The following is a 13,418-nucleotide window of genomic DNA, read 5'->3' on the forward strand; positions in this document are numbered from 1 at the left end:
ATATGAACCTCCCCTCTCATCTCCTTTTGCAGGCCAGTTGATGCTGAGTGGTCCTCAGACAAGGAAGGCAAGACCCTGGGACTCCTGAAGGCAACAGCGATACCCTGCCCAGGAGGCAGCTCCATCTGCAGAGGTCTCCAGTCCCATTGACCCATTGGCCATCCATCCAGGGGGCTCACCCCCACCTCTCCAGGAGGCTACCTTGAACTTGGTTTTCACCCTTCGTGGAGGTGTGGGGTGAGCCCAGAATGCATATGCAGTAGAATGAGGAGACAGAAAACCAAAAGGGGCCCCAAATAAAACTCTTCGAAAGGAATCAAACCTAAATGGGCAACTGTGAGAGCCAAGCTACAAGTGACGCCTTACACAGGTTGGACGCTTGTCAGCTTCCCTCAAACTTTTGATGGGAAATGTAGGCGTCCTGGTTTTACAGCTTGGTTCTCCATTACACCTGCAAGACCAGGATGCCTACATTTCCCATCAAAACTTGAGGGAAGCTGACAAGTGTCCAACCTGTGTCAGGCATCACTTGTAGCTTGCCTCTGAGTTGCAAAGTGGGAGCAGAATGGCTTGGGCTGGCTTCCAGCCAGTCAAGCCGGAGATCCCACCAGCACAAGGTATAGATGTGCTGGAGCCCCAAGAAGGACGTTTGCAGCCTCTTCTACGCAGCTTTGTGCTTTCCAAAGGAGCATGACTTCTCTTCCCCAATCCGGCTTAGTCTACCCTGAGTAGCCTTCTCTCAAGTGTAACTGCACTGCAACCACTTCGTTCCCTGAAACAGATTAGACTCAACCGATTTCTTATGTACAATAAATGGGACTCACAGCTGTGAATAAGACCGGACGGAATGATACGGATAAATAATCTCAGTTTATAGTAAAATGAACGCCGAGCTCTAGCTGGTCTTTTTTTCAGTGAATCCTTTTAAATGCAAGTGTCTGAGTTTTGCTACTTAGCTGAAGATAACAAAAGCCATCGGCAACACAGCGTTCCTGCCACTCGTGAGAGAAATGAAGGCTGGTGATCGGCAGCAAAACAGCACGGGGTGACACGGGACCGTCTGTCCATCAGACCCTCACTCACCCAAAGGCTGCCAAGATTGATGTCATCAAGAGAGTTGCGCTAACTGGTCTTCTTCGGGGTGAAAGAAGGCTGTTGCCCAATCCCGCAATATTCCCTGCTTGCCTGTTCAAAGCTGCCTCCAGGACTGGACCCAGCATCCGCAAGCCTTGGAGAGGTGCCCAGCTCTGGATCCTGGTCCTTCTGAGTTTTGCCCTGGGGGCACCTCTGCCCACTGCACTCGGTTCTTGCAATTATGTTGAGGATCGTGTCATCGGTGACTGAATGCTACGGAAGTCCCTTCTCTGCATGAAATGAAATGTGTCATGGGCTAGATGTTCTCTGCAGTAACTTTGGAATCTGCATCCTGGGACACCTTCTTGGGAGAATCCAGGCTTATGCTTTGCACACTGCTTTTTTATTTGTCCCTTTTGCATTTTGTCATTTTATTTATTGTGATTGCTTCTGTTTGGGGTGTGTGTGTGATCTTTTATTAATGTCACATTGCCTTAAATGCTTTTTAGCAGAAAGCAGCACCTTTAAGACTAACCAACTTTATTCATCATCTGATGAAGACACCTGTGGTTCTCGAAAGCTTATGCTACAATAAAGTTGTTTAGTCTTAAAGGTGCTACTGGACTCTTTACAGACTAACGTGGCTAACTCCTCTGGATCTTTTAGCAGAAAGGTCGTTAACACATTTTATGAATTAATTAGGAAACAACGTATAGGAAAAAAGATTACAGGCTATTTATTCATTTAGCTATTTATACCACACTTCCGCCACTCCTATGAGGAACCAAAGTGGCTTACAACATCAGTCTCTCCAAGGTCACCCAGCAAGCTTCCGTGACACAGTGGGGATTTGAATTTGGGTCTTGCATATCCTAGTCTGACATGCTAACCACTATATGACATTGGTTGCCCTATCCGGTAGGGTGCTACATAGCGGGCACGCAGCCACCTGCTCAAAGGCCCCTTTCCTCTACTCAAACTACTCCCCCTCCTGCTTAGCCTTTTGAAAAGAAAATGAAACAAGGCAGCAGGTAAGAAAGGGCGTCAAAGCACGAGCGTTCTCTCCAGATGAGTAACCCAGGGGCACCATCAGGACTGTGCCAGAAACTGGCTGCAGACCTGACAGCATCTATGCCTTGGGGTGTGGTTTAAAAATAACCGAACGCATTAATCATACAGAACAAAGCATCCCAGGGAAGCCACGTCCCAGCCAGCTCCAGACCCGCTTTGTCTCCAGCGCTGGATACGGCTGGGGAATATCCAAGCAGCTCCAAGGTAGGGGGGCTCCAAGGGCTATTTCAGTGCTTCTGATTTCTCCCATCTAAACATGGGGGGAGGGCTTCAGTAATTTGGCTGGTCCATGGCTTGGGGCAGGGAGAGGCTGCAGCTAGGAAAGGACCCTGGCCTGAGATCCTGGACAGCTGCTGCCACCTAGACACTGCTGGGCTACAGGGACCTGCAGTCTCACTTGAGAGAAGCCAGCCTCCTATGTCCAGGCAGACCCATGTGAAACTGTTATGGGCTGAGCAAGATACGGGCCCAGTAGCACCTTAGAAACCAACTAGATTTCTAGGGTGTGAGCTTTCAAGAGTTAAAAGTCTCTCTAGAATGCTCACACCCTGGAAATCTAGTTGGTCTCTAAGGAGCTACTGGGCCCAAATCTGGCTTTTCTACCACAGATTAGAGTCTCCACAGGAGACATCTTACACTCAAGTGTAGGGAGACGCAATGTTAGCCAGAAAGCATAGTTTAAAAAGACAGAGCGGGTGGAGATCGCTCCTCAGAGGGTTTGTTAATTTCATGTCCGCCTCCCCAAAGGGGGGATGAAATTAACAGAGCCTTCAGGGAGGCAAAGATGAAATTAACCAGCCAAACAACAGCAAAAGCCCTAGCCCAGGCTCCACAAGCTGGCAGCCCTAGCCACACACACACACACACACACACACACACACACACCCATTGTTGGTCACAGATATTCTCAAACTGTTTTAAATACCTGTCATGCCTGGAGAACCAATTGTCCAGAACTCAGAATACATTTATACACACACATGAAATCAAACGTGGCGCTTTTTGACAACTTCTGGCTTCCCCTTCTGCACTGTAAGCCCTGGTTACCTAAAGCCAGTGTGGGGCACAGCTCCTGTCTCATAAGGAGAAGCAAATGGCAAAGGCCCTTTGTTCTGCCTGTGGCTTTTGATGGAGCCAAAATGGCCCAGCAGCAGAGGAAGAAATGGGCCCCAACTGGCGGCCAGCCATTATTGATGGCCCTCCTCGCCCCTTCTAAAAGGCTGCTATTGTTCCTGCGCCTGTGAAAAATACTTTTGCGAAAATGAACTCGGGTCTGGGCAGAGAAGGAAGAAAGCAAAGGCACAGAGACAGTGAGTAATACGCTAGACCTGGGGTGATGTATGCATGTGGGATAATGGGAAGGCAGCTTTTAAAACGGCCTTTGGAATGCCTCCATGAGAGGTTGCGATTTATCTCGAGATCACAACAGAGATCGATCAGGAGGCTGAGAGATCTGAGCTGAGGTCGTCTCTGTCACTGTTTGAGCCAATTCTAAATTAGGAACTGCAAAAGGAAAGAGGCCAGTTGGAGAGAAGGGAGAGCAGTGCTTGGAGAGAAGGGGAGAGAAGAGGGTGTAGAGGTTAGACTAGGGTCAAGAAGATGCCAGGTCTGAATCCCTACTCTGCTCCTGGAGGCTCGCAGAGTGACCTTGGGATGGTCACAGTCTTTCAGCCTAACCAACCTCACAGGGTTGTTGTGAAGACAAAATGGAGAGGGGAAACATAAGATGCTTTGCAGAGAAAAGTGGGGTGTAAAAGTCCAAATAAGGGGATGGGAAAGAGGGGGAGAGGAGAAGCAAAGGCCACACACCTGCCACACTGGGTCCGTGTGCTTGCCATGTTTAGCTGAGCTCTTGTAGCCAGGCTGGGAGCTGGCGGGCTTCTTCAGGTTGTAGATGGCCACGTTTCCATCATAGAACCCGACCACGATCAAGTAGGGGTGGTCCACATGAACGTCGGCGCACATGATGCCACTCTCACTGTTGAAGATGTACTCCGGGAAGGAGGGATTTTTCAGGGTGTACAGAAGGAGCATTCCCCGGCTCTGCTTTACAAAATCATCTAGACAAAAAGGGGCAGGAGGAGAACGTCAGTGGAGCGTCCTTTTATAACAACTCATCCAAGGTAGTGGCTGGAGCGGATTGGCCACTCAACATACCCGGGGAGTTCTTGGTGGGCTGCTGCCCTGAAAGGCCGTTGCTGGCCAGCAACAAGCTGAACATAGCCCCAGTGGCGCTGGCAGTGTGCAGGGACTGCTTGTCGCAGATGCGGATGGCTGTGATGCAGGAGGAAGCAATGGGTGAGAATACACCCGTCACCGTCTCCATGCCTTTGTCTGAGCACGGCAGCCCCTCAGGCTCTGCCACTGTGCAGGCCCCCCAGTGTGCTCCTAGGATATTTTAAAGGCTTGATCTGCCCTTGCTACTGGAGATCATCTCGTCCAGTGACCAGGAATTCAAAGAGTGTTATTATTATCACAACAATCACCCCGTGAGGTGGGTGGGGCTGGGAGAGCTCTGAGAGAGCGGTGACTGACCCAAGGTCACCCAGCTGGCTGCAAGCAGAGGTGTGGGGAATCAAACCTGCCTCTCCAGATTAGAGTCCTGCCGCTCTTAACCACTACACCAAACTGGTAAAGAACCAGTCTCACAGGCAAGCTACCTGTTTTCAGTAGCAGGGTCATGAACCTTCCAGGCCTAGTGGCCACTAGCCACAATAGCCAGAAGATCCAGAGGAGTTAGCCACGTTAGTCTGTAGTTGCAAAATAGTAAAGAGTCCAGTAGCACCTTTAAGACTAACCGACTTTACTGTAGCATAAGCTTTCGAGAACCATAGTTCTCTTCGTCAGATCTAAACTCCCCTCTGTCTGGAGATCAGGGGGCGGGGCCACCAGCCATGTGACCATTTTCAAGAGGTTCTGGAACTCCATTCCACCGTGTTCCAGCTGAAAAAAAGCCCTGATTCTCAGCAGTAAAGTTGGACTATAAATGGGAATAAATAGATGGCTGGTAGCTATGTGAGGAGGAAGAGGAGGAGATGGGCCCCTGACCTAGCACACCCATTCTTCAGCACTCCATACACTGACTTTTGGACCAGTCCCTTCCTGGCATCCCCAAGGCACACACATCCTTCCTTCCAGGCTCCCCAGTAGCAGAAGAGTGTGCACTGGAAGATAAAAATTCTTTGTGCTGTGGTCACCTTGTAGTAACTCTGAGTTGTTGTCCCTTCTGAGGCATGGAAAGCTCCAACAACACCATTCAAATTATGAAATGCTAAAAGCAAAGGGCGAGAAAGACCCGGGGTGTCCATGCTGGCGCCCTCAAGAGGAATCAAATCCATTCATGCAAGCTGTTGCAAGACTGCGTCCAGGAAAGTGGCTGCCACCATGGGGTTCTGGAAACCCCCTTCCCAAGCCAGGCTGACTCATCCGGGCCATGGCTCACATCACAGTTCTTGCTCTCAAGGGCTACTCCCACCCATGAGTAATAAGACCCCTGCCTGGTCATTAGCCAAAGAGGAACAGTTATTATACGGTGCTTCGAATGAAAGTGATCTAAAGGAACAAGGCACATCCAGCCTTGAGAAAATGTTATTTCCGCTGACTGCATCATAGCGGTCTTCCAGTATTAAAAGGCTACTATTTAGGGGATAGAGAACATCTTCCCCCTCTTGAGGCAACGAGAACCGACAGAGCCTACTGCTGAGAGCACTGCAGTAGAATCTCATTTAAGATGAACGTATTTTGAAAAGTCCACACATGCATTTATTACCAGATATACTCGCTCTACGCAGGGCTTCCCTTGGGTCTGGTCCGGAGATTGCAATAGGTCCAGAATGCAGCTGCACATGTCCTTCTGGGGATGCCGTATAGGGCACATATAACAGCTGTTTTTCATCAGCTGCACTGGCTCCCAGTGGAGTTTTGGATTAGGTTCAAGGTGTTGGTTTTAACCTATAAAGCCCTTAGCAGACTGAAACTCAGCAGACCTGCGGGACTGCCTCTCACCATACGTTTCCTGGAGGGTGATTAGGTCGGCCTATAAACAACTGCTGGTGATCGCCTGGCCTTGACCAGGACAGAGCCTTTCCGGTCTTGGCACCAACCTGGTGGAACTCTGTGGAAACTAGGGCCTAGCAGGATTTATTATCCTTCAGCCGGGCCTGTAAGATAGTGATGTTCCATCAGGCATATCACTGAGGTTGGGGCATTGGCAAGCTCCTTTGCCGACCCCCTGTTGAGTGGGGGATTGTAACCCCCCCCACACACACACACTGGTTGTTCGCTGACTCACCTAATAATGTTCTATGGCAATATGGACTGTTGTACAGAGTTGCTGCCTTCTTGTACTGAATTTTATGTTTTATGTGTTTTAATGTGGTTTTATTACTTGATGTTACCTGCTCTGATTCCACTTGCAGGGAGAGTGGGCTATAAATTTAATTAATTGATTGATTGATTAAATATTCGGAAATGTTTAGTTCACACAAACCCTGCTATCAGTGCTGGGGTTATACTGTCATAATCTAAAGAAAAGTCTGTGGAACAGCTGAATTCACCCCCGTGCTCTGAGCTTGTGAGCTTTTTCATTCTTTAATTGCATGGATGGGGATGAATCTGGCTGCCCTATGGCCTTCTCTTTAGGACCAGTCTAGTGTGAGGTGAGATTCCACCTACAATTTGGGACCAGCATACCTTAAGAACCACCTTCTCCCATGTGAACCAACCAGTCCCCTCTGGTAATCTTCGGAGGCCTTGCTTCAGATGCCCCCACCATCTGAGGCTAGATGGGTGGCAACCTGAAAATGGGCCTTCTCGGTCATGGTGCTGAAATTTTGGGACTCCCTACCCAGGGACATTTCCTTGTGTCTCTCTGTCATTTTCTTCCACCACAGGGTGAAGAAGACTAGAGATGGGCATGAACCAGGAAAATGGTGGTTTGTTGCATTTCGTGGTTTTTTGTATTTTACAAACCATGAACCAGCATGAAATTGCCTGGTTTGTGAACTGGTTTGTTTGGTTCGTGAATATGTCACATCTGGGGCAGCAGAAGTTCTGCAGAAAGGCCCCCCTCCAATTGCCTAGGAAACTGACTGCAGTGACAAACCGAAAAACGAACTAAACAAATCAGCCTAAAAATCATCATGGTTGGTCAGATGCCCTCCGACGAACCACCATGAACCAAAAAAAAGCCCAGTTCATGACAAACTTTGGTTCATATTTTGGTTTGTGCTCACCTCTAGTGAAGATTTTTTTGTTTCGTTTGGCATACCATCAGTAAACTCCCATTGGTTGTGCACGCTTATATGTCTGTATGTTTTTACTCTATTTATATATACAATATAAATGTTATTTTAATGCTTTACACATTTTAATATTTATTGTTCTCTGGCTTGGGGACCCTATTTTGGGTGGAAATAGAACATATCAATGTTTTAAATCAATCAATCAATACATCAATGAACCAATCACTAAATACAGTTCCCCAAACTCCTTGCTAGCCTGGAAGCTGCCAGGAAAGTTAAACTGGAAAGTCAAAATACACAGTCACAAAAATACTTTACTTCTGAAATGCAAAAAGCATGCTGCTTTTCACTTCATTTATTGCCATCTATCATTCCCCCACAAGTTTGCTCATAATGAAGGGGGGAAATGGGCAACCGCAGAACTCCAAGGGGGAGCCTGAGCAAATGCGTTCTAAGAGGGTCACAGAGCACACTCCACTGTTCTGCATAATCACAATGACTTGGCATAAAGAGCAGCATCCGTGGAGAAATCTCACAGGAGCGTCCACAAGCCAGAACCTAAAGAGAAGCAAGCAGCCTAACAAAAGTGTTGGCTTTCTGGTCCTGGGCTCTTGCTTCACCGTTGTTTTTATTTGGTGGCTTTCCCTTTTCATTTCTTCTGCTTTGGTGAAGGAACAGGCAGTCTATAAATGTTACAAATACACAAATGTCAACACACCAAAGAGCCTTGCAGAATCAGCCTGCAATCCATCCGGTCCAGCAACCTGTTTTCGACTGGGGGAGCTCCCATCACCTTGAATCACTTCATCAGTTGCAAGCATCCAACATTTGGGAGTGGGGAGCAATTTTTTTAAAATTAAGATCTCCAAAGAAAGCCAAAGCATGGCACTTTGGCTGCCCACTTGGGAGCCTTCTGGGGTGTTTTCCTCCAAACAGTCAGATTTGGAGGGGTCTCCCACCGCTCCCCTCCTCCTCCTTCTAAATAGGTTTACATGATGCAAGCCCTGCTCTTAGGACTTGCATGCTTTGCTCCGTCTTGGAAACTCATGGTCACATGGCTGATTTGATTATGTGACTTGAGAGCAAGTGTATTGTGCTGTGAATTACATATCCATTTTTTAAAAGTTCAAGTCAATTTTAGCAATCAACTGACATACGCCAACAGAGCAGCTAAGCTGCCTTTGAGCATACAGTCCAATGAATGCCAGATGTGCAGATACAAAATTAGCACATGAGCTCTATATACTTCTCTTTTAAAATTCTGAATGGAGTAAGACTAGCGAGGCTGGGAAAATCTGAGCCCCTTATTTTTGAACAGCATCCTCGCTATTTCCAGCAGCGGCCAGAGAGAGTTACCAGGAGGTCACGAAAGCAAGAGCTCTGCCCAGGTGTCTTACTTTTCATCACGCAGGCTGCGCTGAGCTGTCAGGACCAAGACTCAATGGGAGATGACCTCTCCTCCACATATTTGTCAAATCCCCTTCTAAAATCCTCTAAACTGGTGGCCATCACCGTATCTGGTGGAAGCGAACCTCACAATATAATAGTACATGGAGCAAATAACGTACTTTCCTTTTTTCCTCTCCCCATCAGCTTCACCACAGGACCCCAAGCTATGGTACTGTGAGAAAGAGAACAAATTCTGTTAATCCACCCGCTCCATAAATTTTGTAATTTTATTAACTTCTCCATGTTTAGTTTCAGGTGTGTAGCTATATTGGTCTGCAGTCCAACAGCAAAACCTGGGTCCACTAGCACCTTAAAGGCCAACTAGATTTCTAAGGTATGAGCTTTCAAAAGTCAGCCTGAACATGGGCAAAAATTAACAGCAGCTTGTATACAGGCTTTCTCTGTGGTGGCCCCTACCCTGTGGAACAGCCTGCCTGAGGAGGTCAGGAGAGCCCCCCTCTCCCGGCCTTCCACAAACAATGCAAAACCAAACTATTCAAAAAGGCTTTTTACTCAGATAGGGCTGTATTGTAGGGAGGGGGTCTCCGATGCTTTGCTAAAGAGTTAGAGACCATAGACTTCACCATTATGTTGCCTGACAAACTATCGGTTGCTTTAAATATGTACTCATATGTATTACCTGTGCTTCATTGTTTAATGTCAGTCCTAGAATTGATTATGTTCTCTTTCATCAATTCTTAAACTTTGTATTGGATCCTTGCTAATGCTATCTCTTTGTAAACTTGTATTTATTTACTCTATGGCATTGTTTATAGAAACGTCCTTTGACACTGTATGGAAATGTCATTGATACAAATTGTACTAATCTCACATTATGTTATCCGCCTTGAGTCTCAGTGAGAAAGGCAGACTATAAATGATATAAATAAAAAAAAATTTAAAAAATCTCCCTTCATCAGATATGAGGAGTGGAAAAAGGAAGAAGTCTTTATAATCCAGTACTACCACCACCACCACCACCACCCTGGCCTGGATTAGAAGGGCCTCCTTCCTTTTCCCATCCTCGCATCTAATGAACGGGACTTTGACTCTTGCAAACTCATACCTTGGAAATCTAGTTGGTCTTTGAGGTGCTATTTGACCTGGATCTTGCTCTTCTCCCTGTTTAGAAAACCAAAAAGCCTCAAACCATTTAGCCTTTCCTTGTCAGAAAGGGGCTCCATCCTCTTGAGTGCTTTCGTCACCGTTTTCAGCACCATCTACAGCTCCTTTTGAGATGTCCAGTGCTCACACAATTTGATTGTATCATATATTTATATAAAAACATTCCCAAACAGGGTATCATATTTTAATACCTTCCCTAACATTCTCTAGTATAAAATTTGCCACTTCCACAGCTGCTGCAACTGAGTTGGAGGACTGGATTACATCTTTGCTGGTGGGGACTGGATACTTCGCCATAAAGAAAGCAGACATGCATCCTATAGAACTGTCCAAGTCAACAGAGCTGTAGGTTACCAAAGAAGATACAGAACAGGTGGAAAATCAATGAAACTCAAAATGCAGAGAACGTCAGAAGGGAATGTCAGCAACCCCCCAAAACGTGGAGATATGACTACTGGATGCAGAAAACAACTCTCTAGTTGGGATTAGGAAGTGAAACCCCCAAATTTTGGATATTAATAATGTGCTTTTTCAAAGTCTTCGCTTTTTGGAGATACAGCGTGACCCGCACAGCAAATACCGAAACACTTTCCCTTTCTTGACACCTGTTGCAGGTCCTGGAGCTCCAACATCCCACTGAATGTACAAGTCACACAACGACACAGGAACTGGTTTAGCAGCATACTTCAGCCTGGTTGCAGATGCTTACTTTTTATTGTAGGGTTTTAGAAAATTTCTACACTGCCTCTCCAGAGAACCTGCCTGGAAATCCAGGTCCTTTGGGGAAGAAGTGGGCAGATGCTCTTCTCTCCACCAGGATCCTAATTCGACAGTGTCTCCTGGGAGTCCCACACAGATACACACACGCAGCATGGAGAGTGGAACCATGTGCCCTCCTGCCTCTTACTGAGATGGGGAAATCGCACAATGTGGGCTGCTGCGGCTGTGTGCCGATGCCTAGGCAGAGTCTTCTATGAATGGTGAAGGGAGTATTTTAGCCTGCACCTGCACCCAGGGCAACACAACTCTCGGCCCAAGGAATGATTTAGTAACATAGAATCATAAGGTTGGAAGGGAACTCCAGGCTCATCTAGTCCAACCCCCTGCACAATGCAGAAAATTCATAAATACCCCCCCTGCCATGCGCACACACACCCAGTGACCCTTACTCCATGCCCAGAAGATGGCAAAACACCATCAGGATCCCTAGCCAAACAGGCTGGGGGGGAAATTGCTTCCTGATTTCATGGTGGTGATCGGCCTTACCCTGAACATGTAAGAAGGGGCCACGAGAACTAAGCACTGATATAACCCTTCCTGCCCGCCCTCTGGTGACCTGCCTAGGTTCACAGAATCAGCCTTGCTGTCAGACGGCCATCTAGCCTCTGCTTAAAGGTACCCACTTTGTCCCGCAACCTGTCACATTTTTATCCTGAGATGACCTACAAGGTTCTCTCCACCTCCATTTCATTCTGACAATGACGCTGTCACATCCCTTCTCCACCTGTACCACAACTCCTGAGTGGCAGCCTTTTAGAAAAACACTGGGAAGAACTGGCTGTGGATCCCCCCACAGTCACACGTATTTAAACCCATTGTTAAAGTGTTGCAGCCAAGCCATGCGTTGGATTTTCAGCTGTTCTCTGATCCCTGCTGCCAAGCAGTGAGTCTATTCTGGTTTCCGTTCATTTCAGTGGTGGAGGAGATAATCCCATGGGGCAGTGCCCCTCTGCCATGCACCAACCCTCCATCCTTTCCCCTACTATGTTTCAGGCGTATTAATCTGCCTTCTTCCACTGAAAACAAATAAGCCTAATTTTGGAAATGGAATTAGATGAATATTCACTATTATCAAGAATCCAATAGCAATAACTAAAGACAATGAAGTAAATTAAAATGAGCTTTCGCATCTTCATCCTTCGGTTTTAATTGATAGTTGAGTGTATTGCTTCAGAATTTAATGCCTGCTGAACTTGGGGGCTTATTCGGCTCATCTTTTCACAAGAATTTCAAATGCATTTTCCTCTTAGCTGCAGTTCACTAAATATTTAACAGTGCCATCAAGTGGTAGAAGTAGTTGTTAGCTCCAGCGCTTTTACATGGAGATAAAAAAATAAAATAAAAGCAGTCCCATCTCACAGCCAGAGCAACGTAGCAGCCATTGAGTCTTGGACTTTGACCAGCAGTGCCTGGAGTCCAATTAGAATTGCTCATGCTCTGTTTCAGCATTTTTTCAACTCTGCGTATTAGATTTCAATCTTTGCAAATTTCCAGTTATATACCCTATTACATTGTTAGTTCAAATGTCCTTGAAATTGACTGTACTAACTCACACTGTGTAATCCGCCTCGAGTCTCAATAAAAGCAAACTATAAATGACATCAATAAATAAGTAAAGTAAAACCACAGACCAGCCGTGAAGCTCACAGGGTTATTGTGGGGAGAAAGTGGGGTGGGAAGAGAATCACTGGGTAAAGTGTCTCTGCCTCCGTGGGAGAAAAATATGGCCAACAGACTAAGACCAGAAATTGCTAACAAATCCAGAGCCATAATTTCAGCCGTATTTGCCTGCTGCAGAAAAAACAAACGGCAGTTTTGTCAGACCTTATAAACTAACACACTTTTATTCCAGCATAAACTTCCACGGAGCAGATCCTACTTTATCAACCGTATGGAATGCCTCAGGCTTTGTCTGAGCATCGCCCTGTGGGAGCCAGGCGGGTGCGCTTCTTCCATACCCGTCAACAGTCAGCTGATCCACTGGTGGCGAGTGGGTGATGCTCAGACTATCTGTTCTAGCACTATTTTTTGTCAGTCAGTCCAACTGCAAATCAACTTCACACATTGACCACCCCACCCCGCTCCCACACAAAGAGGTAACTTTTGCCACTCTATTCAAGTGAGAAGGAGATCACAAATTTTGCTATTTTATTTCATAATCTCACGCGCCCTCTATCACGGCCCCACATTCCCCCAGCAGGTTGCCTTTTTTCAGAATTAAAAGTCCCTAAATGCTTGCAGGAAAAGTGTTCAAACCTTTGATCGTTTTCCTGTTCAGACAGCGTCTTCTTGTTTCGATGGGGTGCAGAGCCAACAGTGCATGAAGCGCGACCCTAAAGAGCCTGGCTGGCAGCACAAAGGCAGCTGGGGGCACCAAAGACTGAAAGCAGGTGGCGAGTCATTCCGGGATCATCATGTAGACAGGTAAGTGTTGGGGCCAAAATACATGTTAGATATGACACATGTCGGGGTCATAGGTCCCGACCCGCATGTCAGTCATACCTTCACCTAGAGAGGAACCTTTAAAAACCTCTCCCATCATTCCACACGTCTCCAAATGCTGCGAGGGGCAAGATGGGACTTCAGGCTTCCCTTCAACATCACTTTCACCAGAGGAAACAGATGGGAGGGGCTGTTTGCCCTTTTCTTAGTGACATGATCTCAGGACATGTGGAG

At 46.8% G+C, this 13,418-nt stretch overlaps 1 protein-coding gene across 1 annotated transcript in view; it reads right to left on the reverse strand.

Moving 5' to 3' along the window:
• Nucleotides 1–13,418, reverse strand: part of DNAI1 (dynein axonemal intermediate chain 1) — a 187,684-nt gene that overhangs the window by 93,104 nt on the left and 81,162 nt on the right. Inside the window, exon 13 of the mRNA XM_054986152.1 lies at nt 3,955–4,205. Within this exon, the coding sequence (XP_054842127.1) occupies nt 3,955–4,205 (251 nt within the window). The remainder of the gene's footprint in view (nt 1–3,954; nt 4,206–13,418) is intronic.

This window comes from Eublepharis macularius, chromosome 8 (genome assembly GCF_028583425.1).
Source record: "Eublepharis macularius isolate TG4126 chromosome 8, MPM_Emac_v1.0, whole genome shotgun sequence".
Lineage (NCBI taxonomy): Eukaryota > Metazoa > Chordata > Lepidosauria > Squamata > Eublepharidae > Eublepharis > Eublepharis macularius.